This window comes from Myripristis murdjan, chromosome 9 (assembly GCF_902150065.1).
Source record: "Myripristis murdjan chromosome 9, fMyrMur1.1, whole genome shotgun sequence".
Lineage (NCBI taxonomy): Eukaryota > Metazoa > Chordata > Actinopteri > Holocentriformes > Holocentridae > Myripristis > Myripristis murdjan.
The window spans coordinates 34,966,036-34,993,242 of NC_043988.1; the positions used below are offsets into that span (position 1 = coordinate 34,966,036).

Consider the following 27,207-nt stretch of genomic DNA (forward strand, 5'->3'; position numbering starts at 1 on the left):
TGATGACCCGCCGGCTCAACGACGAGCTGTCAAAACTGTTTTCACTAAAATGGTAAATTAGTGCGTCCGGATCTACATGGAAATAATAATACAAAAAAAAAAAAAAGAATCTGTGATGTGAATTTGACAGTAAACATGTGACGTCACACAGAATTATGAAAAAAAAATTGTAAATAAACAAATAAATTATCTTTTTTTTTCATAGTTGGCACTGGCTTTTGTTTTCATCATGATTATTATTATATACATTTTTTTTTTTTTTTTAATTTCCACCACATCACCCGGATCTGCTGGATATCAAATCAAACTGAGGCTTGAAGTTCGCTGGTGCCTCGACGAAATATTATAGAAAATATTACAGGAATATTATAGCCATTATCACAGGAGACAAACCTTATATAAAGTCACTAAAGTCACCGCTGTAATATTACGGGAATATTATAGAAATCACCACTGAACACGAATAAAACAGTTTAGAGTCCCTGTAAGAATATTATTTGGTGGTATTATTGTAAAATTATGGGAGTGAGAACACAGTAAACCACAGCAACAAACCACTCTGCAGAGTTATTAAACTTAAAAAATTACTGTAGTGATATTATAAGAATATTTTAGTGATATTATAAGTGGATCATAGTGACACCAAAGCAGATTTATAAAATATAAAAGCTCACTAAGGTCTCTATGGGAATATTATATGAGTGATACAGAACAGCTAAATATAAAACCTGAGCTGCAGCAAGGACATTTGGACTGCTAATGAAAACTGTTTAGTCTCTGCTGGAATATTACAGGAGTATTATGATACCATACTTTTTTTTTTTTTTTTTTACAGTTGTGTCTTCTTTTAGACCAGCCATATTTGTATCACTTTTCAATATGACGGTACATTTTAACACAACATAAATGTCATATATGTTGTTTGGAACACATCTTGTGTAGAAAAGTGACACAAATGCAAACGTTTTCCAAAAGGAGGCACACAAATTGTTTTAAACTGACACATTATTGTTCCTTTTTTTTTTTTTTTTTGGAGTGAAGGGTATTAGAAATTTGAAGGTGCACTAAGGACACTTATTCACCACGACAGACAACTACAAGTCCCTACAGGAATATTATAGGGGAATATTATAGGAATATTACAGTGATACCACAGGAGATTGAGAATCAAGGTGCGGCACGGTCTCTGCAAACTCACAGCTGACTGCCACTGAAAACTTTGAGTCCCTAGAGGAATATTATAGGAATACTGCAGGACTATTGCAGGAGTGTGTGCATGCAGGTGGAGGTGACGTACGGTTGCTGAGCTCTCCTGTGTGGTTGCTGAGCGGGATGATCTCCATCCTCTGCTGTCCGTACAGATAGTAGTCCAGCTCCTCCGACGTCAGCTTGAACCTGGACGATGTCACCGCCTTTCCTTCGTTAACGTTTCCGCCGCCGCTGCCGCCACCGCCACTGCTGCTGCTGCTGCTGCTGGCCTTCACGCTGGACGACACCACGCCGACGCCCACGCCGACGCAGCCCTGCAGCTCCTTGGCCTGCTGCAGGAGCCCCGCCGCGGCGCCGTGACCCTGGCTCTCCGGGGGCACCACCACCACCAGGTCCCCCGTGCCTCCTCCTCCTCCTCCTCCTCCTCCACCCCCTCCTCCTCCTGCAGGTGCAGCACACACCGGCGCCAAGGCCTGGCCGAACAGGGCGATCTGCTGCGGCACGGGCAGCTGGGCCAACCCGGCCGAGGTGGAGATGCAGGATGAGGAGGAGGAGGAGGAGGGGGCGAGGGAGGATGAAGATGCCGCCGCTGCTGCGGCCGCCGCTGCTGCTGCTGCCGCTGCTGAGGAAGAGGAGGATGAGGTGCAGTGGGAGGAGGAGAGCAGGTGGCCGTGCAGGCGGGACGGGCGCAGGCCGTCCACAGGGACGGTGGCCAGCCGCTCGGCCGGGCCCAGAGGAGCCTTCAGCTGCGCCTGAGGGAAGAGCTGCTGCCAGTGCTGCAGGTAGGACGGGTCCACCTTCAGGAAGGCCGAGCCGCCCGGGTCGCCCGGCTTCAGCATGGCTGCAAAGACACACACACACACACACACACGTCAGCACCATGTGAGGACACACAGCACTTCAAAGCTTCTCTTCAGAGTAAATCTGATTTTTACACAAATCAACAAAACCAGGGCCACAGCTGGTGATTTCTGTGACTGTCGATCAGTGCATCAAATAATCAAATAGTTTTTCAATTCATTGATTAATAATTTACTTGAAAGTAAATTGTGTGTGTGAAAAATGCAGACAAACTCTTATGGGAAGTGATCAGAACCCAAAGGAACATCTTCCTCAGTCTGACCAGCAGCCAAAAACACCCAAAGTATTAAAATCATAAAGACATGAACGGAGGAAAGGAAGACAGTCTGAGCATCACAGTGCGGCTGGAACCAGGCGATGTTGGCATTTTTACCCGATAAATGACTAAAACGATTAATCGATTATTGAAATTATAATCCAGTAATAGTGTGTCGATTGATCAACCAATTAAATGACTAATGGTTTCAGTTGTGGACACAACAGTTCCCACATCACGGCTGGGCTGACAGGCGTGGGACGCGGCGGTTCAGCCCCGTCACATTAAATCCACATCGGAGGAGCTGACGTGAGGCTGGTTACAGTGGGAAACATGACGCTTCACATGTTAAAGTGACGTTTCAGACGTTTAACTGAACATCAGAGACACATTCAGGCTTCCAGGCTTCATCGCTGCAACCTCGACACACAAACACAACACCGTTTTTCTGTATTATATTCACACTAACACATATGGGACACAGTATTTTAGCCTGAACACTTTAACACATTTACATTTTGGACATTAAACAAAACCTGATCGCACACATGAAGCGTTTTAACTGTATACATTTTGCATTTAATTTACATTTTTGGTGTCAAACTAAATCTGCACACATGAAGACACACATGCAGCGTCTCTCCAGTCTAATCTCACTTATCAGACTCTGTAGTTCTGGATTAAAACTCACAAGAAACTGAATTTGTCATGTTTCAGCCTCAGTGAATTCACATTTGAACCTGATTACACACACACACACACACACACACACACACACACACCATGCAGCAGTTTCTGTGTTAAATTCACATTTTTAGGTTTCTGACATTAAACTCCTCTACAGGACACAAACTCATAATTTACATTCATATTCAGCTTTAGCCATTATGTTGTTAGGATGTAATCCTACATGAGATGCATATTTTAGGCATTTAATGTTTTCTGTTTAAATGTAAGGGACAGATACAGAGTGTTTTTAAGCTCATTACTTGTAGTAAATGTGTATTTTAGGCATTTTGTTGACCCTTCTAACAGCCTAGGTGCAGCGTTCCTATTTTAAATTTACACTTGGGGCTGTTTATATGAGGAACACACACACAGTATTTCAAGCTCATCATTTACTTAACACTTTACTCAACAATTTTTGGCTTCCCTCTCACCCTGATGTGTTTCACCCATTTCAAAACTGCAGAAGCTCTTTGCCTGCTGTTGTAATGTGATCCAGTGAAATTAAAAAAAAAAAAAAAAAAAAAAATAGATTTCACTCTCCACAATTTAACACCACAGCTTCATGTGCGTCTTTTTTTCTTTCTTTCTTTTTAGAAGAAATAATGAGACAGTTTTTGATCGTCCGTTTAGCTGCTGCTTCTGCTCCCTTTTGTTCTCAGCCCTCATGAAACCTGCTGGTGTAAAACCTGAAGTTAGAGAAACACTTTATCAGCTTTCTCTGGGTTAATGGTAATAAATCAAGCTGTGGTTCCACCTTGTTGTTGCCTTTAAAAGCTGGTGGCGAGTGAGGATGAAGATCCACAGTCATCACAAGGCATCAAAAGCAGCAGGATTACCAAAAAGACTGATATTTTCAGAAAAGGCCCTTTCCTCTCACAACTTAAACCTGTTTAATTCTCCTTACTGCCCTGCACACGGCGAATTCCCCATTTTACACACTTAGAGCGGGAGCGATGTCTATTTCTGTCTGTAAAAATGTGGCTGAAGTCGAATTATGTAAATGAAAAAGCTGCATAAACTAAATTTCTGTAAATTATAAATGTGGTTTAAGTGAATTTTGCGAATAAAAAAGTCGGCCGAATTATATTTGTGCACATAAACGACAGTATAAAGTGACTTGAGGCGGGTTAACCCTGCACTCCATCCCCTGCTTGCTTCGCTGTCTCGGCTCGGCTGCTCGCTCAGCGCGGCTTTTACGCACGGCGAGCGCAAGGACGCACGGATAAAAACGCACAAGCATGCACTTCTAATTAGTTTGCACCCTCGGCTGGTAAATTACAGTAAGTACATAAAAGTTTCTGGAGAATAAAGGGATAAAAGAAAAGAAAGAAAGAAAGAAAGAAAAAGGAGCTCCAGATAAGTCCAGCCTGGTCGGCGGTGCAGCCTCCGGTCCGCGGCCGAGCAGAGGCAGCGGCGGCTCGGGTACAGATGCAACGACGCTCCGCTGATTTTCCCAGAGTTTCAAGCTTCGGGGTTTTTGATCGCTGAGGATTAAAAGGCGATTTTTGTAGAGGAGACTTACTGCTGTCCGGCTGTGCGGAGGCTGTTCGGGTCCTTCGGGGAGTTTCCAGGCGGGTCTGGAAGGTTTTTGCCTCCTCCAGGCTGCGGAGAGCCGGACAGCCGCTGCGTCCTGCGCTTCAGCAGCACAAACACATACACTGCCGCTCCGCCTGCCTCTACCACCGTGTGTGTGTGTGTGTGTGTGTGTGTGTGCGAGAGACGAAAACACGTACACACACACACACACACACACACACACACACACACACACACACGCTCCAACTCTCTCCACCCTCTCTCGCTCTCTCTCCCAATCACTTTACTTTCTCTCTTTCCCCTTTCTCTTTCTCACAGAGACACACACACACACACAAGCGCGCGCGCACACACACGCGTGCAGACACCATCTCTCTCCACCCTCCATCTCTCTCTCTCTCTCTCTCTCTCTCTCTCCCTCTGTGTCTCTCCACCACAGCGGGGAAAGGCCTGCTGCGAGTCGTAACTACAGTGAAGTTTTCACTCTGTTGGCCCCCAAAAAAACTGTCTGCCAGCATCTGTCTCTGCCAGAACTGTTTCAGCATTTGTTTTTTACGCACTTGAAAGTGGGCCAGTAGCCCCCACCCCTCCCCCCTCCCTTTTTCTTTCTTTCTTCTTCTTTTTGCCAAAACAGCCAAAATTCAAATGAGAAAATGACATAAAGTGGCCTTGGATTCCCCACAGCATCCTCTGTTCAAAAACTGCAAGTCTGTCCCAAATGAAAAATCACTGAAAATATTCTTATAATATTCCTACTGAAACACATATTGAGTTTATAATGAACTGGTAGCGCTTAAAAGCATTTTCATCCTCTATGATATTGCTGCAATATTCTTACAGTATTTTCTATAGGCTTGTAGTGCATTTGGGAGACATAGGAGTTTATAGTGACCTAATAGTATTTAAAGATGTTTTTTTTTATTTCCTATGGTATGACTGTAATATTGTTAAGGGTTAGGGTTAGTATGAGTATTTTCTTCAGGCTTAATAATGTCTGTGAGATTCAGTAGAAGGTTTATGGTGACTGTGTTGTTTTATCAGAGTTTTAATGTCAGTATATGGGACCTATACAGTGTTTATCCTGTTATATTTGTATTATTCATCATAGATTTCCAGGCCTCATGCAGCTCTCGCTCATAACAGTGTTTGCACACACACTGTAGGCTGAACAACATGTGACTCTGAGGTCTTTGTGTTGCAGGTCTGATGATCTCAGGCCGCTCTGAAGCGTCTGCAGCTCCTTAACACAACAACAGGCTGGAAAATGTGATTTTTTTTTTCTGATCCTGTGTGAACGCAGGCGATGATAACAGCGTCACGCAGCATTGATTCCTGGACCGCATCTTAACGCATGGACGAGCCAACAGCAACAATCAATACAGGAATACATGATGGCGCCTAAACAACGGCCTGACATCAAATTCAGTTAAATGCAGCGGTGTAGGTGGAGGCGTAGACAGCGTCTATACGGTATAGAGTCTTTGTTTTTCTGAGCAAGGGGAAGATACACACCTCATTTACTATGATTCAGCAAAGCAGAGGAACCAACACGTCCCCAACATGTCCAGTAAAATGGCAGGTGAACGTCCTCGCTTTGGGCCGATCTGTTCCAAACCTGTGAACGTAAAAAATCAAATCAAATCAAATTCATGAAAGATGTTCATTTCATTCCTGCGTGAAAACTGTCAATGGTGAATCATATTACTTCATTTTAGTGCAGTCAGTTGTTTGTGGATCAGGGTCAGCGTCGGGACAGAGCGCCCCGCTGTGGTTTAGCTAGCCAGGCTAGCATCACCCCTGCAGCTGGTTAACACAGGATGATGCTGAGAAATTAACTGACTGCAGTATCACTGTGTACATTAAAAAAAAAAAAAAAAAAAAAAAAAAAAAAAACATGTCTTATTCTTCATAGCTATCAAGTGCACAAATCCTTTATAATGTCTATTCTGCAACGTTTCAGGCAAAATCCCCTTTTCCTGACTTCCCCAGACTGAGACCAGATGTTGGACACCATTTTCTCCTCTGGACATCCACTGGTTCAGTTCCTATGGGTAGCATTTCCTGTTAGCTTAGCATAAAGACTTGAACTCTATGGGAGTCGTTAGCCTGGGCCTGTCAAACTGGAAAAATCAACCTTGCAGCAGCTCTGAAGCGTCTGATTCACACATGTGGATCATGTGGATTTGAAACACACGTCTTGGATTTTTTTTTTAAACTTCGGTGGTTTGAGGAGAAGTCAGATGGTGGCGCTGTAACCTCTGAACACATTTCTCCCTCCATCTGTCGCAGTGATCCTCACATCGCTGAAGGTAGAGGAAGATCCACCACTAATTAACTTCTCCTCAAACCGCTCCAGTTTGTCTTTTTGTTTTTCAAATCCACATGATCCACTGTGTGAATCAGACGCTTCAGAGCTGCTGAATGTTTAATTTTTTCACTTTGACAGAGCCAGGCTAACGACTCCCATAGACCTCAAGTCTTTATGCTAAGCTAACAGGAAATGCTACCCATAGGAACTGAACCACTGGACGTCCAGAGGTGGAAATGGTGTCCAACATCTGGTCTCAGTCTGAGGAAGTCAGAAAATGGGGATTTTGCCCAAAATGACGGAGTTTTCCTTTAACAATGCGTCTTGACAAAATAGTTTGATCATGTTGGCGGTGGATAACAGTAACTACAGTCACATGTGGTCTGTTTCAACACCTTTATTCCAGCCAAGGATTCTTATTAGGAAGCTTCCTAGGGATCAAGGGAGAAGGACACTGTCTCCCAAATGAAACAGCCAAAGACTTTCTCACTTCTTCTTCTAAAAAAAAAAAAAAAAAAAAAAAAAAAAAAACACATAAAAACCATCAGAGGGGGAGGTGATCAGCGCGCAGCCTGGCCATGATGTTCACTATCTCCTGGTACATCAGACGGACTAAAGACATGTAGCGTATAGCAGTGATTCTCAAACTGTGGATCCCAACCCTCAGGTGGGTCCCTGTACACAGACAGGTGGGTCATGGCAAGGCTCTGTAGGTAATGTCGGCACAGTTTCTTCACCCATCAGGCCGAATAAAACCCCACCGACCCTGCTGCACTGCACAGGCAACGATGACAGTAGAACAGTCAAAGCCTATAATAATATACTTTACGTACAATAAAAAAAAAATGCACCACATAAAACGTATGATGATTATGATTTTGCAGCCTGATTGTGTTCTTTACCTGGAAAAGTAATCAGGTGGCAACACTGGATCCACTAGACAGTGAAATGACAGGTAATGTCCAACAAATAACAACACATCTTAGGGATTTTCTCAAAGTGAACATAAGACAATGTTTTACGACTACATATAAAATTACCTGCATTGATATAAATGCACTGGAAACAAACATTTCACCTCACAAAATATTTGGCAGGTTTTGAGAGAAACAGTGAGTCTACATGTGAGTCAGAGCATTTCCCTCTCTTTTTCTCAAACGTACCCTGTCTCTACAGTATACCGCTACTTCTTCTGGAGTATACCACCCCTCTTTTTCTAGAGCACACCTCCACTTCCCCAGAAAGTCCACCATGCTTTCTCTTAAAAATAAAACATACACCACCTTCATCTCCGAAGTGTACCACCTCCTTTTCCTAGAGTATACCACTTATTTCTAGAGTACACCACCTGTTTTTTTTTCCTAGAGTACACCTCTGTCTCTGGACATACACATATCATGTATTTTTCTGTATGTGAATAATATACCACATGTATCTCAAGTATATACTAGCTGCATTTCTAGAGTATACCACATGCTTTTCAGAGTATACCACTTGTTTTCCAGAGTATACCCTCTCTTCTAGAGTACACCACCTGTTTTCTGGAGTAAACTACCTTTAATCCCAGATGTACATACATATCATGTCTTTCTCTGCATGTTAATAATATACCGTGTATAACTCTAGAGTATACCAACTGCACTACCAGAGTACACCACAAGCTTTTCAGAGTATAGCCCTTGTTTTCCAGAATATACAATCTAATTTTCTAGAGAATACCTCCTCTTTTCCTGGACACAACCACGCTTTCTCTGAACGAATGAAACACACCCCCTTTATCGGCAGAATATACCACCACTTTTTCTAGAATACACCCCATTTTCCTGATCACACGGCCTATTTTCAAGAGAATACTGTCTGTTTTTCGAGAGTGCGCCATGTATTTTTTTGAGTATACACCCTCTTTTCCAGGGCATAAGACCTCTTTTCTTGAAAATACTACCACTTTTCTAGAATCTATCCAGTTTTTTGGGATTACACTGCCTGCTTTTGAGAGTATGCTTCCTGTTTTTGAGAGTACGCCATGTCTCTTTTGAGTATACACCTACTTTTCCAGAGCTTAGCACCTCTTTTCTAGAAAATACTACCCCTTTTTCGAGAATATACCACCTGTTTTTTGTTGTTTTGTTGTTGTTGTTGTTTTAAAGAAAACACCACGTCTTTCTCAGGTATTTTTCTCTGTAGTGTTTCAGCTCCAGAAAAGAAAAATGCTACCTCTTTTTCGAGAATATACCTTTACAACCTCTCTTTCTGGAGTAAATCGCCGGTTCTGCCAGACTATACTGCATGGATTCATAGAATATACCGCCTGTTTTTCCAGACTTAAACACCACCTCTGTCTCTGGATTTTCCACATCACACTTTTCTCTGGACACACAGAATATACCAGATCTTTTCCAATAAATCTCGAGTAAACCAGCTTCATGTCGGCAGTGTGTCACCTCTGTCTCTGGAATAAACCAGATGTTGTAAACCAGCTGCTGCCACCTTCCTGAAAGTGACTCTCCGTCTGTATTAACTATGTAAAGCAGCTTTCTAACTCTGCACTGATACGCTCTCAAAAAATACAGATTATTATTACTACATTTATTACTACTAACATCATTTGTCTTGTAGGTGGTCTCACATTGTCAGCCCACCTCCACTCGCTCTCTCTCACTCTCTCTCTCTCTCTCTCTCTCTCTCTCTCTCTCTGTCCTTTTCTCAGAGACTTAATTCAGTGTGTGTTGTGGGTGTGTGTGTAGATAAGATAGATTATAGGCGAGCTCATTGTGTTTCTGGGTCTAAGTTGTTATCCATGACCCCGAGTTTTCCCACCCGTCTACTGCAGACCTGTCTACACACACACACACACACACACACACACACACACTGATCATGTTGTAGCTAGTCTAAGGGAAATGTGTACGTACTGCAGTGTAAAATGTGTGTGTCAGTTGTAAGTCAGTCCGGATAAGAATGTCAGCTTAAATGGCCTGAAATGTGAACGTAACCGTGTGTGCGTGTTTGTGAGGGTGTGTGTGTGTGTGTGTGTGTGTGTGTGTGTGTGTGTGTGCGTGCGTGCGTGTGTGTCTTGTTATGACTGGCGTCACCCTGACAGGCCCCATTTGTCATCCTCGGGACCTCTGGTGGATTGATAACGAACAAAAACACAAACATAACCGTCTGAAAATGAACTCTTGTCGGCTTAAAGCGACATTTTCACCGTGCAGGAATGTGGAGGAATAACAGGGCTGACTGATAGGCCGGCTTCACGTTAAACCGCATTTTCTGCAGGGGGAATTAAAAGCCTGTAGTGATGCAGCGGTGAATAAAAAAGGTGGAGAAACTCTGACCTCCAGCCATCATCAGCCTTCACATCCACTGATGGATAAAGAAAAATCAATTTGACTTTCAGAAAAGCATTAATTTATTCATTTTTTCCTGCCCTTTTTGTCCACTTTTTTTTTGCTCACTTTGATGCTATTTATTGATGTTTACTATAAATTCATATTGGTTTCACAGGGTGTTTAAACTCTATTTTACATGTAAAATGCTGCCTCCCTGTCCGCTTTGTGTCTTTATTGAAGTTTAATATTTTCAGTGTACAAAGCAGCTTTGTTCAAACATGACAGGGTTAATTATTAAACGTTTAGTAATTAGACAGGCTTGCTGCTCCTGTGCCACGGACAGAAAAGGGCACAGACACTCATTAGAATTAAAAACTCGTGTTTGTTGGATTTACACAGTGCAGTCAAATGCCTAACATCTTAATTCTAATTGTAGATTTTCATTCTAAAATGCTTGAAAATGACTGCGTACATTAAAGTATTGCACATAATGAGTTACCATTAAAATTCATCTTGATGTCATGTTTGAGGATTAAATAATTGACTTCCCTGTTATTTGATATTGTTTTGTGTTATGGGATGAAACTCTAATGTAAATGTCTTTGAGCTGGCCTATGATTTTTTATGTGTCTTCATCATTTATCCATTATTATTATTATTATCATCATTATTATTATTATCATTATTATCATTATCATTATCATTATCATTATTATTATTATCGTTCAGAAAAAAGGGTTTCCCCACGTTGTGGCTCCTCAATTAGAGCCACGATAAAACAAGGAAGGAAAGAAAGAAAGAAAGAAAGAAAGAAAGAAAGAAAGAAAGAAAGAAAGAAAAAAAGGGCACCACCATGCAGGGGGAGAATTAGGTGTTTTCATCCATTGATTAATGGCTTTCTAAAGCAAAGCACATCGAGGAGCTGCAGGATCAATAAATTAACTGCCCAAATTCATCATTTTCTACAACAAAAGCTAATTATTTAGACGGCTGCAGGAAAGAAAAAACACAATATTAACAAGAGTTCATTTACCAAAAGCCTTGTATTCCCTGATTTGAGCGGCGCTGCAGTCTTACAGTATAAATCTCCAATTTGCATACATTATAAGCGGCCTCATAGGCTATTAAACAGCTTTAAATCTTATGTATGCGGCTAAATCCCGACTTTAGTCACATTTGAGAGTTTAAATCGTTCACACGGCCGCCAACCCGCTGCCGAGCCTCTGACATTAATTCAATTAAAACGTTTGCATTTCCCATTCATTTGCAAGGCGCCCATAAATAAAGCGGTGCAGGTGAGGGCGGCGCGCTGTAACCTTGACGGGAGCTGGAATCGGTGTCACTTTCATTTACATAGTAGCATGTGCGCGGCTCCGCTTTGACATTCAATTAAAACGTTTACATTTCTTGCTTAATTAATTCGGCGGGTGGCGGCAGGAAAGACGAATGGACGGGCCGCGTTGACAGGAGACCGATAACCGTGCGCGCGTGCGTGTGTGTCCCGGCCGTGGCGTTAAGGTCACGGCAGGCTGACTATTATAATTCATCTCTATAGACATGTATTCAGCTGGGACTCACTTCTCTTTTTCAACTTATTCTGCAGCAAAGCGGGTCCTTAAACGCACCAGGAAACGCTTGCATGCATGCATTCAAAAAAAAAAAAAAAAAAAAAAGGGAAAAAAATGAAGCTGCAGGTTTAATCCGCGGCTATATGGGGCTTAATTATCCGCCCTGCTTATTGTGAAATAGCAGCTTTTATTGATCGCCGCGTGCTGGAAAATGCATTTGTTTGTCAATCAGGAAAATACTCAGAGCTCGTTAGGCGTCCGGGATTTTTCTTTTTTTTTTCCTTCCCTGTTTTGAGCTCGGATTATAAAAGCAGTTTTTCCTCTTTTTTTTTTTTTTTTAAACGGAGGAGAAACAACAGCTTTTTCATAATTTCCCTGTAGGGTGTCATATTAATAGAGCGCCAGAGGAGGCTCGTATGAACTGGACAGTGCTGGGGAAAATCATTTGTACACAACATTAAAATAAGGCTCCAATAAAATGAACATGGTGTTAATGATTACCTAACTAAATACAAGCCAATTAATTAAACTGTTTTGTCAACACTTCATTAGGATCTTTCATTTGCATTATATAGCCTAATATTTTGTAATTTTTTTCAGGATTTACATTTTTTTTTCTTGTCCAGGTGCTCCTGTGTGTGAAATGAGGCTGGAGCAGGGAAACACACCTGACATGCTCTTCACATCTGATCCGTATTTCAAAGGTGTACCTGCCATGGAGAGGCTTATGCAGCAGCGGTCAGAGGGAGACTGAGCAGCAGCCTGAGGTGGAGGTAGTTGTCCTTGCGGCAGACAGGGGGCGCTGTTTCCCTCACACACACGCAGCAGCAGCAGCAGCCTGACTCTGGAGTTTCTGTCTGAGAGGCTCCGATACACTGCTGCTGCTGCTGCTACTGCTGCTGTTGTTGTTGCTGCTGCTGTTGTTGTGCATTATCAGAACATTATTATACAGTCCTGGGCATCTCCCAGTGACCACCAGTTAAAGACTGGTTACTATTAATATTCCAACGAAACAGTAACAATACAACTTCTTATCCTTCTTCTTCTTGTATTAGTATTCATAAAACAGTTACAGTGCGTGTAGTTGCTGGAGTAGTACTACTTAACAACAATAACACTATTTGTGGTAGTAGTACTAATAACAGGGACAGCAATAGTACAAGTAGTAGTAAGTGGGAATAATACAAGTGGTAGTAGTAGTCATAGTATTACCACCAGTAAAGCTAAAAGTACTAAAAGTAGTAGTAGTAGTGGTAGTAAAAGCAGTAGTGGTACAAGTGGTCATAGTAGTTGTAGAAATTGTAGCAGTAATAGAACCAATAGTAGTAGTAGTAGCAGTAATAGCAGCAGTAGTAGTGGCAGTAGTAGGCCTAATGGCAATAGTAGTAGTATTAATAAACATAGAAATAGTAATAGTAGTACTAATAATAGCAGCAACAGTAGTAGTTGCAACAGTAATGGTAGCAGCCCTGCTACTAGTGGCAGCACTAATGGTATATAGCAGTGTAGTGTATTAGTGTAGTAACAGTAGTGTAACAGTAGCTGCAGTTGTAATAGGCTACTAGTAGTTATAATAGTAGAAGTAATATATATTATAGTTGTAGTAGTAATAGTAGGCTAGTGGTAAAAGTAACAGCAGTAGTAGTAGTGGTAGTAGTGGCAGCACTGATAGTAGCAATAGCAGTACTAATAGTAGTAGTAGTGATAGAGGTGGTTTTAGCGATGTAGCAGTAGCAGTACTAGCTAGAAGTGGTAGTAGTAGTATTTATGATAGTTGCAGTAGTAATAGCAGTAGTAAATGTAGCAGCAGCAGTAGCAGTGGTAGTAGTGGCAGTACTAATAGTAGTAGTAATAGTAGTAGTAGAAAAAGGAAGTGGCAGTAGTAATGTATTAGTAGTACTAGCAGTAATGATAGTAGCAACAGTAGTAGTAGTGTCAGTAGTACTACTAATAGTAGTAATAGTAGAAGTAAACGTAGACGCAGTAATAGTAGTAGTAGGAATAGTAGCACTAATAGTAGTAGCAATGCAGTAATACTCATAGTAATAGTAGTAGTAGTAGCAGCAGCATTTTTTTAGCAGTTGTAGTAGTAACAGTGTTAGTAAAAGTAGCAGCGGCAGTAGTAGCTGTAGAAATGGCAGTGTTAAAAGTAATAATACTAATACCAATAGTAGTAGTAATGATGTAGTAGTGGTAGTAATAATGCAGTATTAGTAGTAGTACTAGCAGTAGTGGTAGCAGCAATAGTAATATCTGTGCCCAGTTCTACGCTGTTCTGTTCTGTCAGTGTGATAAACACTGTGTTCTCTACAGCTTAACTGCCACCTGATCACCTGGGTGATGCTGATTGGTTGCTGACACAATGATGTCATCACAGCTCCAAACTGGTCAGATTTTAAACCTTCAGCTGTCAGGTTCAGTCAGTCAGTCAGTCAGTCAGTCAGTCAGTCAGACTGGGCTGACTGGCTGCTTCTGTCCATCTAAGCCTCGGGGAAAACATGAATCTGCTGTAGTTTTGGATCTGATTCGTTCAGATTCACACCGACCAATCACACGCCAGCAAGGGCCTGTAAACCAAGGTCACATGACTCGGCAGCGGCTCGTTGATTGGACAGAGTTTCTGTCAGAGCCTGAGGCCTCGTTCAGACTTAAATCAGATCTTTAAGCTGGACTGTCTGCTGTTTATATGTGAGTGATCAGATCAGATTTGTGTTGAGACATCACCGACCTATCTGCACAGGTTGCTATGGCAACGTCCAGACTCTCTAAAATCAGTCTGGGTATTAACTGGGAAACTTTCTTTTACTCAACAAATTAAATTTTTCTTATTTCATCCTCGATTTTCATCTGTTACCTTTTTAATACTCTTTTTATTTATTTATATTTATTTGTTTTGCACTTTTAATTCTATTTTTATATGTAATTGGAATTCAATTGCCTCTTGTTTTTTCTGAATGGACCGCTCTCACACCACTGAACGGACGCTGTCTGTGGTAAACTGAGACTAGCCACTTCCATTAGCTTTGGTTGGCTTAGCTTTCATTAGCTGACTTTGACTGCTATGGATCTGTGTCGCCCCCTGGAGGTGGAAACACATAAACCTGTCAGGTAGAGCAAAACAGAAACTGAGAAAGGGATGGCGAGATCATCAAATTAAAATCACTGCATTAATCCGTAGACTACAAAGAAATCAGACTGAAAAGATTTGGACATCAGCACCAAATCTCAGACTGATTTTGACTGATCGTGTCCGTTCAGCGGTGTGATCGAGCTCCTCCTGCAGGTGAACTCAGACCCTCAGCTGTGTTTGTGAAAAAAAACAAAACATGAAAATTAAATGCAAACCTGTTTCCTCGACAACTTCACTGCTGCTCTGGGCATCAAAGGAAAACTACAAGGTTGAAGGATTTTGGACCAACAGGATAGTTTGGGAAAACACGCCTCAAAACACCTGTCCACGCTACACTGTGGGGAAAAAAATAGATCATATCAGCTTTCTGATTGGCTGCACTGGCTGTCAATTACTTTCAAAAGCTCATCACAGGCTGATCACATCACCAAACACCACACATGCTGATTTCACAAAAACATACAAATTTACCTCTGATGACACAGCTGAATATGAGCATCGGGCTATACTTCCATTTTGTCTCTTCTACCCATAATGCCTTGTGTTTTGGGCGGGCAGGAGGGCTAACACGCTTCTAATAGACCACATTCACATGGCGGCCATTTTCCTCTGACATCAGGCCCAGTGACGCTGCGTCACAGGTTTTATCTTTTATGAACATAGGAAATATTAAAAATATAAGAAATAGGAAAATGTGTTGTTTCATTACTTCCTGGTTGATCAGCAACTGGGAAAACAGTGGATAGTAAAAATCCAGAGGGACAAAGGCTGATATATTTCAAAGTAAAACAACAGATTTGATCCCCCGTTAGCTAACGTTAAACAACAGCTAACATTAGCATTCAATTACTATCTAGCTAACGTTACAGTTTAATAGTGTTACATGATATGATAGGAAAAGTTAAAATTAATTATGAAATATAAAAGAGCAGGTCACACTTTTCATTAGTTGGTAGTTTTGTTAGTCGTTTGTTTCCTTTTTATCCCTACATACATACATATTCACATTAAGATCTGTGTTTAGCAGTAACATGTCTGTTTACTGTGTTTGTGTGTCAAACTCTGTAAGTACATGAGAGCGACGGAAGTAACCGGAGTCAAATTCCTTGTATGTGTGTACACACTTGGCAAAGAAAAGCTCATTCTGATTCTGATCATGAACACATTTATTAAAGTCTGGAGGATAAACCCGCTGGCTGTGCTGAAGCTAGCAGAGTAACATCAGCAGAGTAACGTTAGCAGAGTAACATTAGCAGAGTAATATTAGTAGAGTAACGTTAGCAGAGTAACGTCAGCAGAGTAACGTCAGCAGAGTAACATTAGCAGAGTAATATTAGTAGAGTAAACGTTAGCAGAGTAACGTTAGCAGTGTAACCTCAGCAGAGTAACGTCAGCAGAGTAACGTTAGCAGTGTAACCTCAGCAGAGTAATGTCAGCAGAGTAACGTCAGCAGAGTAGCGTTAGTAGTGTAACGTCAGCAGAGTAACATTAGTAGTGTAACATCAGCAGAGTAACGTTAGCAGAGTAATGTCAGCAGAGTAACGTCAGCAGTGTAACGTTAGCAGAGTAACGTCAAGAGTAACGTTAGCAGAGTGACGTCAGCAGAGTAACACCATCAGAGTAATGTCAGCAGAGTAACGTCAGCAGAGTAACATTAGCAGAGTAACGTCAGCAGAGTAACATTAGCAGAGTAACGTCAGCAGAGTAACATTAGCAGAGTAACGTCAGCAGAGTAACATTAGCAGAGTAACGTTAGTGTAACGTCATCAGAGTAACGTCAGCAGTGTAACGTCAGCAGAGTAACGTTAGTAGTGTAACGTCAGCAGTGTAACATTAGTAGAGTAACGTCAGCAGTGTAACGTCAGCAGAATAACGTCAGCAGTGTAACATTAGCAGAGTAATATAAGCAGGGTAACGTTAGCAGAGTAACGTTAGCAGAGCAACATTAGCAGGGTAACGTTAGCAGAGTAACGTTAGCAGTGTAATGTTAGCTGTCCTGCTGTGTTTTCACCTCAGAAATGTTCTGCTGAACTCAGTAACGTTCTGTCACGTTCTGCTCACTGGAAACACAATTTAGCTAAAAAAAAATGTGTTTAAGATGTTTGTTCATATTTAATAATAATTTATGTCTTACCTCTTCTATCATGTAACGCTACCAAGCGGTAGCGGTAGCTAGGAAAAGGCTGAATGCTAACGTTAGCTGTTGTCTAACGGTAGCTAACAGGTGATCAAATCTGTTGCTTTACCCTGAAATATGGCACAATATTCCTCCATATTTTAACTCTCCATTGTTTTCTCAGTTGCTGATCAACCAGGAAGTGGTGAACGATGATGTTTTGTCAGATTCTCTACGTTTAGAAAAGACACAACCTGCGACGCAGCGGCACAACATGAGAATCTGAGCTTCCCGCCCTGAGTGTGATGTCAGAGGAAAATGGCTGCCTGTTGTTTACCTTGTTGTTTAGTGATGGCGTGCTCCTGGTTTTGCCCCCGGCTGCTCGCTCTCGGCGGCTCTCAGCGCCTCTCGGCGGCGTCAGCACAGCTTCCTGCTTGTTGCTACAAACTATGAGGAGCGTCCTCGTTATCGACCATCACTTGAGGGTGAAAAGGTCAACAAGAACGCGCTCGGTGACCTTTACTGGTTTATCCAGGGATGGATGTGTTTTGTCTTCACACTGGGAGCTGACCAGTTCAACCACACAGATGAATGCTCAGCAGCTGGGGGCTGAAGAAGGGCTCAGAGAAGGGCTGAAGGGCATGACAGCAAAAAAATCATATTGTGATTAATCTTACAGATTCCACGATTGTAATGTGGTTCAAGATTTTGGCATGAATGGTGCAATTTAGCATTATAATTTTCATTTTCACTGAAAAAAAAATATTAAAATGATGATTTTGCTGCGTTCTGTACCAAACAAAGATGTTTTCTTATGATTTGTAGGTCACGGCGTCTGTGTAGCACAGCAACACTTTATTTCCTGTGGTATTTCATCACTCATTTCACCTTTAAAAAAAATAAAAAGCAGCTCCTGTGATTTGGATTTGGATAAGTGGCCTGATTGAAACTTAAATAATATTTTGATGAATTATTCAGCCCTACTATAAAGACAAAAGATTCTCCAGTAAAAGTCCTGTGTTCATGTATACTCCTTCAGTAAAAGCACAGCAGTATTCTCAGTAACATGTATTTTGTGTTAAAAGTGTATTGTGAAGAAAGTTAAATTATTGCTGCATTAATCTGTAAGAGCATGGAAAAGCGTCTTCTTTTAAAAATGAGAGTGACAGACAAAACAAAACTGGGCAGGAACGTGTTGAAGAGGCTGGAGAGAGAACTGAAATGTCAAAACTAGAAAAAATTAATATAAATATATAAACATCTTCCTTTCGTCCTGTTACTGTGGAGCTTTGATGCAGCCCAAACCTCTTTGCTCTTCAAGAAAACTGAATGTCAAAGTAAAAAAAAAAAATCATTTTGTTCCTAAATGGCTCCAAATTCCAAAGAAATACACAGTGAAAAAAATTATCATCATTTAGAGAGCAAATTTTCTGGAAAAATCCCATTGATCGATATTCATTTGACTCTATTCAGCCCAGTTTTAGAGCTCGACATCGCCCCCTGCAGGTGGAAACACAAAAACTTACAGGTAGTGCACAAAGTAGTCAAACCAAGAAAGTTTTGCCTAATGGGTCAAATAACCCCCATTATGTATATATTAAAAAAAAAAAAAAAAAAAAAAAAGACGCAAGACAACAGGATGGGACGGGACAGGATTTTTTTTTTTTTTATTACTCTGTCATGGGACTGAGACGGGACAGGGGTATTTTTGTGGAAGTGGAATGGGACAGGTACATTAACTATCTTTGGTTTTATTGTCCTGTTATGCTTTTCAGATGCTTTCCTCCCATAAACTCTGGGAAACAAACTTGGATATCAGATGGTTTTCTTACAAAGGTTTTGGATGTCAACAGAAAAGCTCAGCTATGGGCTTGAGCTGAAGAGAGTCCAGGTTGTGTTGCTGAGCTGCAACACAAAGTCGAAGAGAAATCTGATCATAAAATAAAATCTCATCTGACTCAAATGTTTTCCTCTGCTCTCTTTTCCTTTCCTCTCCTTGCCTCCTCGTCTCCTCCCTCCTCGGTGGGCGGGGCTTGGGGTCCAGGCTCTGCCCACAGGGGGGAGGGGTCAGTGATGTATCCGGGGTCGGAGCGCCGTTTCCCGGCCAGCCACCCCAGCTGTGACTCGCTGTGATTTCTCCCGCATGGGGCCTCTGCTGCTTCTGCCGCACCATGGAGCTCCGCCCGGTCCTGCCCGCTGTCCTGCTGCTGTCCGCCGCCTGCCTGCACCTGGTGTCCGGCACCAAGGGCCGGACGGGCCCGAAAGTCACCGAGAAGGTTGGTGCTTTTTATTCCGATTTTATCTCATCCGCATTTTTTCCTGCAGCATCTCGTCTCTCTGCGCGGCTCCGCCAGCCTGTGACGATCCGCTGTGCGCGTGCACGAGCCCGCGATGATAAATAAAGCCTTTACGGGCGCACGCACACACATAAATAGCCTAAGCGTGCACGGCACACACGCACACGCACACACACTGACAGCAGCCCAGATAGAGACGACGTGTCCGTTCACAGCTGGGCCAGGCCTGCATGTAAACAAACACACACACGGATTCTTCCAGAACATGTGCGACACGCAGGCACACACACACGCACACACACACACTCCCTTTCTCACACACACAGACACACACACAGACGCTACGTGTCCACTCAGTCTGCGCAGTGCGCTTCCCGCAGGCCTCCGCTCCGCTCGCCGCACCTGACCGGCCTGATAATGCGCTTTAAAACACACTGGCCGCGTTTTAAAGGGGAAATGCCGCCGGTTTAACGCAGGAAAGCTGCTCTAATATACAGAATGACTGTAAATTCATATTCACTCTGTCTGCAGAAATGTCCAAGCAGCCTCAGATATGTCGCCCAGTCAGCTCCTGGTTTTATGACACAGGATTAACAATGTGAACATGAAGGGCTTAGAGCTGATCAAAGAGTTTATGAGGTTAATAAAATGATTCATGATGGGAATAATGTCAATACAAAGAGTTTATGATGGAAATACTGCTAATAAAAAGCAGAGGTGGAAGTAACTTATTACATTAACTCACATCACTGTAACCGAGGAGCCTTTTTTGGATATGTGAGTATTTTTTAAAGAGGTTATTTGACTTTTCCTTCAGTCCATTTCTGCTTGAGTTTTGTCCTTCACTTCATTTTAAATCAGATCCATCACAGAGAACACATGACCAGTGACAGACTGTGGGACCTTTCACAATAAAAGCTCAGTCAGCAAAGATGAGAAGAGGAACCTGCCTCTACTTTGTTGCTTCTACTTTTGATCATTTTCCAAATTTCACAATAAAAGCTGCACCATGAAAAAACTGCAGTGAGGACCATTGAGAGTCAACTGACAAAAAATGTGAAACAGGTGTGAGTAATGAGAATAGTACTTCTACTTCTACTGGAGGAGCAGTTTGTAGTTTCTCTTTCCACCGCACATAAAAAAGTGTTTATGACAGGGATAACGTTGGTTACTGATCAGTATAATATTACAAAAGTATTTATGAGGTTAATAAAATGGGTTTGTGATACCAGTTATACCAGTAACAAGGGTTTTCTGATAAAATTAATGTTAATGTGAATTGTTTATGGCAGGGATAATGTAATAAAAGGGTTTATGAACTTAATAAAATGGGTTAGTGGTTAAAAAAACAACAACAACAACAACAACAAAAAAGTGTTTATAAAAAGGTTTGTGACAGTAACAGTGACTTAAATTTAATAATGTTCATGAAAAGGAGTGATAATTGAGATACTGCAGTGACCCATAAACACTGTCACTCTATAAATGTGTTCATAAATGCACCGTGTGTGTGTGTGTGTGTGTGTGTGTGTGTGTGTGTGTGTGTGTCCAGGTGTTTTTTGACATCACAGTTGCAGGTCACGAGGTCGGCCGGATCGTCATCGGCCTGTTTGGCGAAGTCGTCCCTCTTACCGTCAACAACTTTGTTGCCCTGGCAACCGGAGAGGTAGGATGGCACACACACACACACACACACACACACACACACATACAGAGAGAGTTTTATTTACTTTATTAGACATATATCTTAAAACATATATCTTAACACTTTTGTATATTTTCACTTGTGTCATATTGTTTGTATTTCATTTCTCAGTTTATGTTTTTCATTGATTTTATATTTTTCATTAATTGTGTTTGCTTGGCTGTTATAATGCTGCGACTCACATATTTTCATCCCATAGTTCATATTTTCCAGCTCGTTTGCTTGCTGTCTTTGTTTCGCCCTTTAATCCCATTGGCCTTTAAAGTTGCAGCCAATCCTAATCTCAAATAAGCAAAAAATTCCATCTTATTGTCATCTGCATGCATGAAATCCATTGTAGCAGACAGTAAGCTGTGTGTGCATGTGTGTGTGTGTGTGTGTGTGTGTGTGTGTGTGTGTGTGTGTGCGCAGAGAGGTTATGGTTATAAAGGCAGCAAGTTCCACAGAGTCATCAAGGACTTCATGATCCAGGGAGGGGATTTCACCGCTGGAGACGGGACCGGAGGTGAGGGCGAGCACCAGACAAAAATCCAAAAAATCACGCCGCTGGTTTACCGGCGGCTTGTGGGCGAACACCTTCTGTACATTACAGCCAAACGTAGAGACTCTGTGTGTTTAATCCTTTAAAACCCGAGCAGAGGCATTTGATTTCATTCAAAAACATGGGAAAAAGCCAATGAGCAACTGAACAAGAAATGTCCCAAATCCTCGCCATGTGGCCTCCGTGTGTCGTTCATGTTGATTTGCCCTGCGCACCATCAGGAGAATCAGACCACACCTGTGTGAGCCTGCAGCACGGCTCCTGGTCCAGGTGCTTGTGGTTCCTGCAGCTCCTTCCTGGCAGGGCTCTGGTCTTCAACCAGCTTCAAAACAGCTGCTCATATCCCTCCGCCGACTCCCAGCTGCTGCTCGCATCCAATCCAAGTCCCTGACTCTCTGCTGCCTACAGAGCAGCAGCCAGACCTGCTCCTGCCCACCTGGACTCCCTCCTCCAGGTGGACGCTCCCTCCCTCCCTCCCTCTTCGTCCCTCCATGGAGCAACGCCTGGAGCCTCCAGCAGAACAAGACCCTGAACCAGCAGCCGATCCACAGAATCTCTCTCAGTCTTTAAGAGGAGGCTGAAAACTCAGATCCAGATTTTAAAAATTCTGCCTCTATGCATTCTTCCTTCCTCTGTGCACTTTATGCTCTTGGTCCATTCCCTCTCTGCTCTGCCTTGTAGCTCCTCTGTCATTGTCGTTGCTCTCTGCTGAATTGATCTTGTTGATTGTTTGTTGGTGTATAAAAATCTCATACATACATCATCTTGGATATAAGGGTCTGCCAAATGTCAACTGGAATTGTAATAGTAAAAAGTTACAAGAAAATGACCTGAAAATTAGCAAAGATTAGCCAGAAAAATGTGTAACATAATTTTAAATATATGATGAAAAAAAAGAGTTTTTTGATGATCAGCCCTGAAATTGAAACGCTGAGCTGTTTCCTCCCTGCAGGTCACAGCATCTACGGAACGACGTTTGCCGATGAAAACTTCAAACTGAAGCACTTAGGAGCGGGATGGGTGAGTGTACACACTCACACACACACACACACACACACACACACACACACTTTTGTCTGCCTGTACTGTTGGTGTTGTCATTACTGAAGCTCATTCCACTGTTGCACTTGTTTTAAGCTCAGTGACTAAACGGTAAAGCAGCTCTCTGTGATCTGGGCCTGCAGGGTCTCAGAGCAGGGATTCAGTCGTAAGTGCCCAAAACCACTGTTATAATATGTGACGTACGTTTGGTCCGACTTCGGGAGCAGAAATAAAAGCTATCAACGTCATATCTCAGCCTGTAACTAAGAGAGTCCTAAACTAGGGTGGCCAGACGTCCCGAAAAATTCAGGACAATCCTGAATAACAAGCATTTGTCCCGAATCCTGACTCCTGTCCTGTTTGCCCATTATTCCATGGGTCTCTTTTCTGATTGGCCGGCAGGTGTGTGTTTAAACCGTTTATTGCACGCACAGTTCGGCATAACTTTAATCATGGTTTTAATTTCATCTGCTACCCAACTTGTAACCGTGGCAACATTAAAAAGCACTGCTGAGTTATCTACTTCATTAATACTAATAATTAATAATAATTAATCTACTTATTAATAAACTAATGAGCAGGAAGGAAAACACACCAGGGGAATTTTTCCTATAGTTTCCTCGTCTTTCCTTTGTATTGCTGGTAAATGACGGCGGTATCAGCAGGATAATCAACCAGTAGATGTGCGTTAAAACGGTTTTAAGGCGCGACGTGGAGGCAAAGACCCACCTGACACAGAAGGCTTGATAAAACCTTACATGAAATATTAAATACTGATCGCTGTGAAACACTATTTTGGTGCTGCCCATAGTGTTATGTCCATAGCCTACTTGAAGTATACCTGTTTTTTTTGCTTTGCTGTGTGAAGTAGTGCTGTGAAATGATGAACAACTACACATAGTGGCCACACGTAGCTATGATGCTGCTGAATTGAAACATGAGCATAAACAAAAATGATACATTTTAGTGTTGAGGCTTGATAACTGTGGGCCCTGATCTCTGGCTGGTGTGTGTGTGTGTGTGTGTGTGTGTGTGTGTGTGTGTGTGTGTGTGTGTGTGTGTGTGTGTGTACCAGGTGAGTATGGCGAATGCTGGTCCGGACACCAACGGATCTCAGTTCTTCATCACTGCTGCCAAAGCTCCGTGGCTGGACGGGAAACATGTCGTTTTTGGCAAAGTCCTGGACGGCATGGTGAGTGGATGCTCTTCTCAAGCTGCTGCCTGCATCATTTTAACCATCAACATGCAGAATTATTGTCAAATAAACGGTGCCACCCGGGTGTACTGATAGGAAAACAGTGGGATCGTGGTGCAGTCGACTGTCACAGCAGCAGTACAGCCTGAAACTCAACAGATCTGCACATCACCTTCACTGATCATAGCAAGGCTCTTGATACCATCAGTCACCAGAACCTATTTTCTTAGAGCTTGGCACACATCTCTGCACACCTTCACTCTGAAAAAACACTCGTCACTATCGATGAAATCCACCTGCAGCACCACTTTGATGTAAATTTGTTCAATCTACAAAGACTCCAAGCCCACAACAAAACCCAAACCTGGCAGATCTTTAAACTCATACCAAATCTATCACTATATGCCGACGACTGTGCACTTCTGGCCTGTACCATCACACCAAACACAGGGGCCTTCAAACTTTTTCAGGTTTGGGACCCACAAGCTCACTTCCGATAAGCCCCCATCTCTGTTCCCTTATATCAAGAGATATTTGGTTTGTGTTCAGTGTTAAACGCTTATGAAAGGCACCTGAACACAGCTTTTCACAAGCATTTAAACACAATAAATCTGATCGAGCATCACTTCTCTGACCTTTAAATATATCATTTAAAGGTTTCCTTAGTTTTCCTTTTATGAGGTGATTTTTGTGTGAATTTTCTAGTATTTTGTTTTTGTTCATTTCCTTCCTAAAATGATAAAAGGCATACATTTTCTGCATTCTAACAAATTTCTAGTCTAACAGTTTCTAGTGAATCAAACTACAGTGATATTAAAAACCGCCTCCAGCAATTTATTAAGCCTTTTTTAAAAAAAAAAAAAATTTATCTCTATTCATCAGTATTAGATATTTAGATGTTTTTTCCATGAAACATCACTTAATACCTTAAAACAGCTTAAATGTAGCTCTACAACCTTCACTCATTAAGTATGCACAGATCTATGAATATGCAAATTGCTCCCCCACCTGACATAATTTGTATCGTATTTGATCATCTATCCATGTAAAAAAAAAAAAAAAAAAAAATTCAAAGAATCTCTTAGTCACACTAATATTGTTCATGTGAAGCAGACATTTCCAGTTGGTCTTGTTGATTGAAAATAAAACACAAAACCTTGTCTGTTGATGTGATTGGTTCCTCAGGTTTATGACATCATAAATCTGATGTCAAAACACTGCAGTCTCAAAGTGGAAAAACTCAGCTATGGTGTCGCCTGCTCATTTCTCTGCTGATAAATCTTGCAGCAAAGGAAAAACACCACATGGACGTGTTAACAAGTTTAAATCAGGTTAAATCAGGCTGTTCCTGATCGTGCTGAGGACCAGCAGAAGCCCGTCAAGGACTCCTGGAGGTCCCTGGACCCCACTTTGAAGCCCGCTGACCTAACATACTTATGTCCTGTACAGCTAACATAGCTGTCCACGTGATGTGCCTGTTGGCTGTGTGTCTAACCTGCTGGTTTCCTGTCCCCTGTCCCAGTCTGTGGTTCACACCATCGAGCTGCAGGACACCAACGACAGGAACCTGCCGTACACCGAGTGTGTCATCGTCAACAGCGGACGCATCCCCGTCAAAGAGCCCTTTGTAGTGGAGGTGGAGGGCTGGTAGACACAGCGGGAGGCGAACACGCTCTTACAAAGGCTGAGTCGGCTTCAACACAACACACACACATTTCTATCATCCATACCAGGGTCAGGGGAAAACCTCGCACCTGTTTAGGAACTAGCTTCACCTTCTAGCTTGACCGCTGTGTGTTTTTGGGGATTTGAAACAGAGTCCCTCAGTGTACAGGCAGAATGAGCAGGATCTGTTGTTGCTGTTTATAAACTCAACATTCAAAGTTGGCCCCTCCTCCCTGGCTCCCAAGCTAACCACCGGCAACCAGTTTTCCTGTCCTCGGATGACGACGGAATGAAATCTAAAACAATCCATTGTCCTCTTAGGAAAAAAAAAACTGCGGGTGAAAGCCAACCTCAGATTCAGAACAGGCTTTGTGCGCTTTATTTTCTTTATTTCTGTGTTTGCGATTTTCGTAGCTTCCTATTGGATGTGGTGCTGTCGATCTGGCACCGTGCTGCGCTGTGATTGGCTGGGAGCGACACACCTGCTGCCCAAAGGCCAACACCTAGAAGAGTCCCGAGCTCAGCAACACACCGACCCACACTTCTAGTTTTTATATGAGTCTATACCTTGTTTTTTTCCCCTTAAATCCTTCTCATTCTGCCTTTAAAGCAACATGGAAGTTCACTAACACATGCCTGAACATGTTGTTAAGCTCAATACAAGTCTACGTTCCACTGCAGAACACAGATCTGATGTTCTTCACTAAAACACGTCACAAAGTAAGTTACAAATAAGTTACAAACACGACCCAAAGAACAGCACATGAGGAGGTGGTGCTCTTACTTTTTTTTTTAACACTGACTGCTGAATTTTCATAATATCCACCTTATTTTGTAATGCAGACAGTTGGTGCCAAACTTCTCCGCTCACTACCTTGATGTTTAGTGGACGACATCATGGGAGCTCCTCTAAAAAACCCAGCAGTTGTTGCGTTAGCGGCTGCAGTGAAATGTGAAAGGTCTGCGTCTGTATTCCCATTAAAAAAAAAGGGTGAATAATTGAATGAGAAAGTAAATCGGTTCACTTGATTTTCATTCTGTTTTTTCAGATCACCAGATGCTCTTTCTCATGCAAACTGTTATATTTTGATAATTTAGTGGTCAGCATTAAAAAAACATAAAGTATGACCACGTCCTCCTTAGAGATACTGAGCTCATTAAGACACGAAGGCAAATGTGCTTCTGAACTTCTATCGAAATCAAAATAATTGCAGTTGCGAGGTTTTCACACAAAGCAGTGTCATGTTGTATTTCAAAGTAAAAGTAGCTGGTTTCACACAGCGCAGCCTTCTTGCTTTGTCGCCAAACCCTGACGGATCGTTGCCGATGACGATGCAAACCCAGTTCTTGATTTTCATTGGACAGTCCAAAATAACGTGTTGAAAATAATTCAAAGCGTTGTAAGAGCGTCGTTGGTTCACCTGGGTCATGTTGGAAACAGGTTGAACACTGGGTTGGTTTGTTTTGATGTACTTGGAAGAGCCAGATGGGCGGGGTTTAACCACATCGGGACAATTCACTCATACAGTTCACTCCTCTGCCAATCACAGAGAACTAAATCTATCGAACTTTGAATTCTTTGAAAACTTTCTAAAAAAAATTTGTCCCGTATCAGAAACCCCACCCATCTGCCACCACAGTCGACCGAAACAAACCACCTGAGGATCTGGAAATCACATTTAGCTCCAGTCAAACCAGTTCAAACAGTTTTTCACGGAAAT

General features: G+C 42.2%; 2 protein-coding genes across 3 annotated transcripts in view; one reads left to right on the forward strand and one right to left on the reverse strand.

The window, feature by feature from the left end:
• prdm6 (PR domain containing 6) overlaps positions 1–2,048 on the reverse strand; it is an 81,898-nt gene extending 79,850 nt beyond the window's left edge. The window contains exons 1-3 of one of the 2 annotated variants that reach the window (XM_030060591.1): positions 1,640–2,048; positions 1,451–1,473; positions 1,298–1,412 (exon numbers count right to left, since the gene is read on the reverse strand). In XM_030060591.1, coding sequence (XP_029916451.1) covers positions 1,298–1,412; positions 1,451–1,473; positions 1,640–2,048 — 547 coding nt within the window. Of the gene's footprint in view, positions 1–1,297 lie in introns of both variants that reach the window. The other variant, XM_030060590.1, reaches the window with a different exon arrangement.
• Positions 2,049–19,156: 17,108 nt separating this feature from the next.
• Positions 19,157–25,912, forward strand: ppic (peptidylprolyl isomerase C). The gene is made up of 6 exons (XM_030060275.1): positions 19,157–19,318; positions 20,892–21,005; positions 21,456–21,549; positions 22,538–22,605; positions 23,702–23,818; positions 25,344–25,912. Exons 1-6 carry the CDS (start codon positions 19,214–19,216, stop codon positions 25,470–25,472), a joined length of 627 nt encoding a protein of 208 aa, XP_029916135.1. The 5' UTR covers positions 19,157–19,213; the 3' UTR covers positions 25,473–25,912.
• The last annotated feature ends 1,295 nt before the right edge of the window (positions 25,913–27,207 follow it).

What these genes read in the sequence shown, in the direction of transcription:
- ppic (XM_030060275.1), top strand. Translation starts at nt 19,214, where the DNA reads ATGGAGCTCCGCCCGGTCCTGCCCGCTGTCCTGCTGCTGTCCGCCGCC. An exon ending in TTGCCCTGGCAACCGGAGAG is followed by an intron (nt 21,006 to 21,455) that starts GTAGGATGGCAC and finishes GTGTGTGCGCAG; the next exon opens with AGAGGTTATGGTTATAAAGG. An exon ending in CGCTGGAGACGGGACCGGAG is followed by an intron (nt 21,550 to 22,537) that starts GTGAGGGCGAGC and finishes TCCTCCCTGCAG; the next exon opens with GTCACAGCATCTACGGAACG.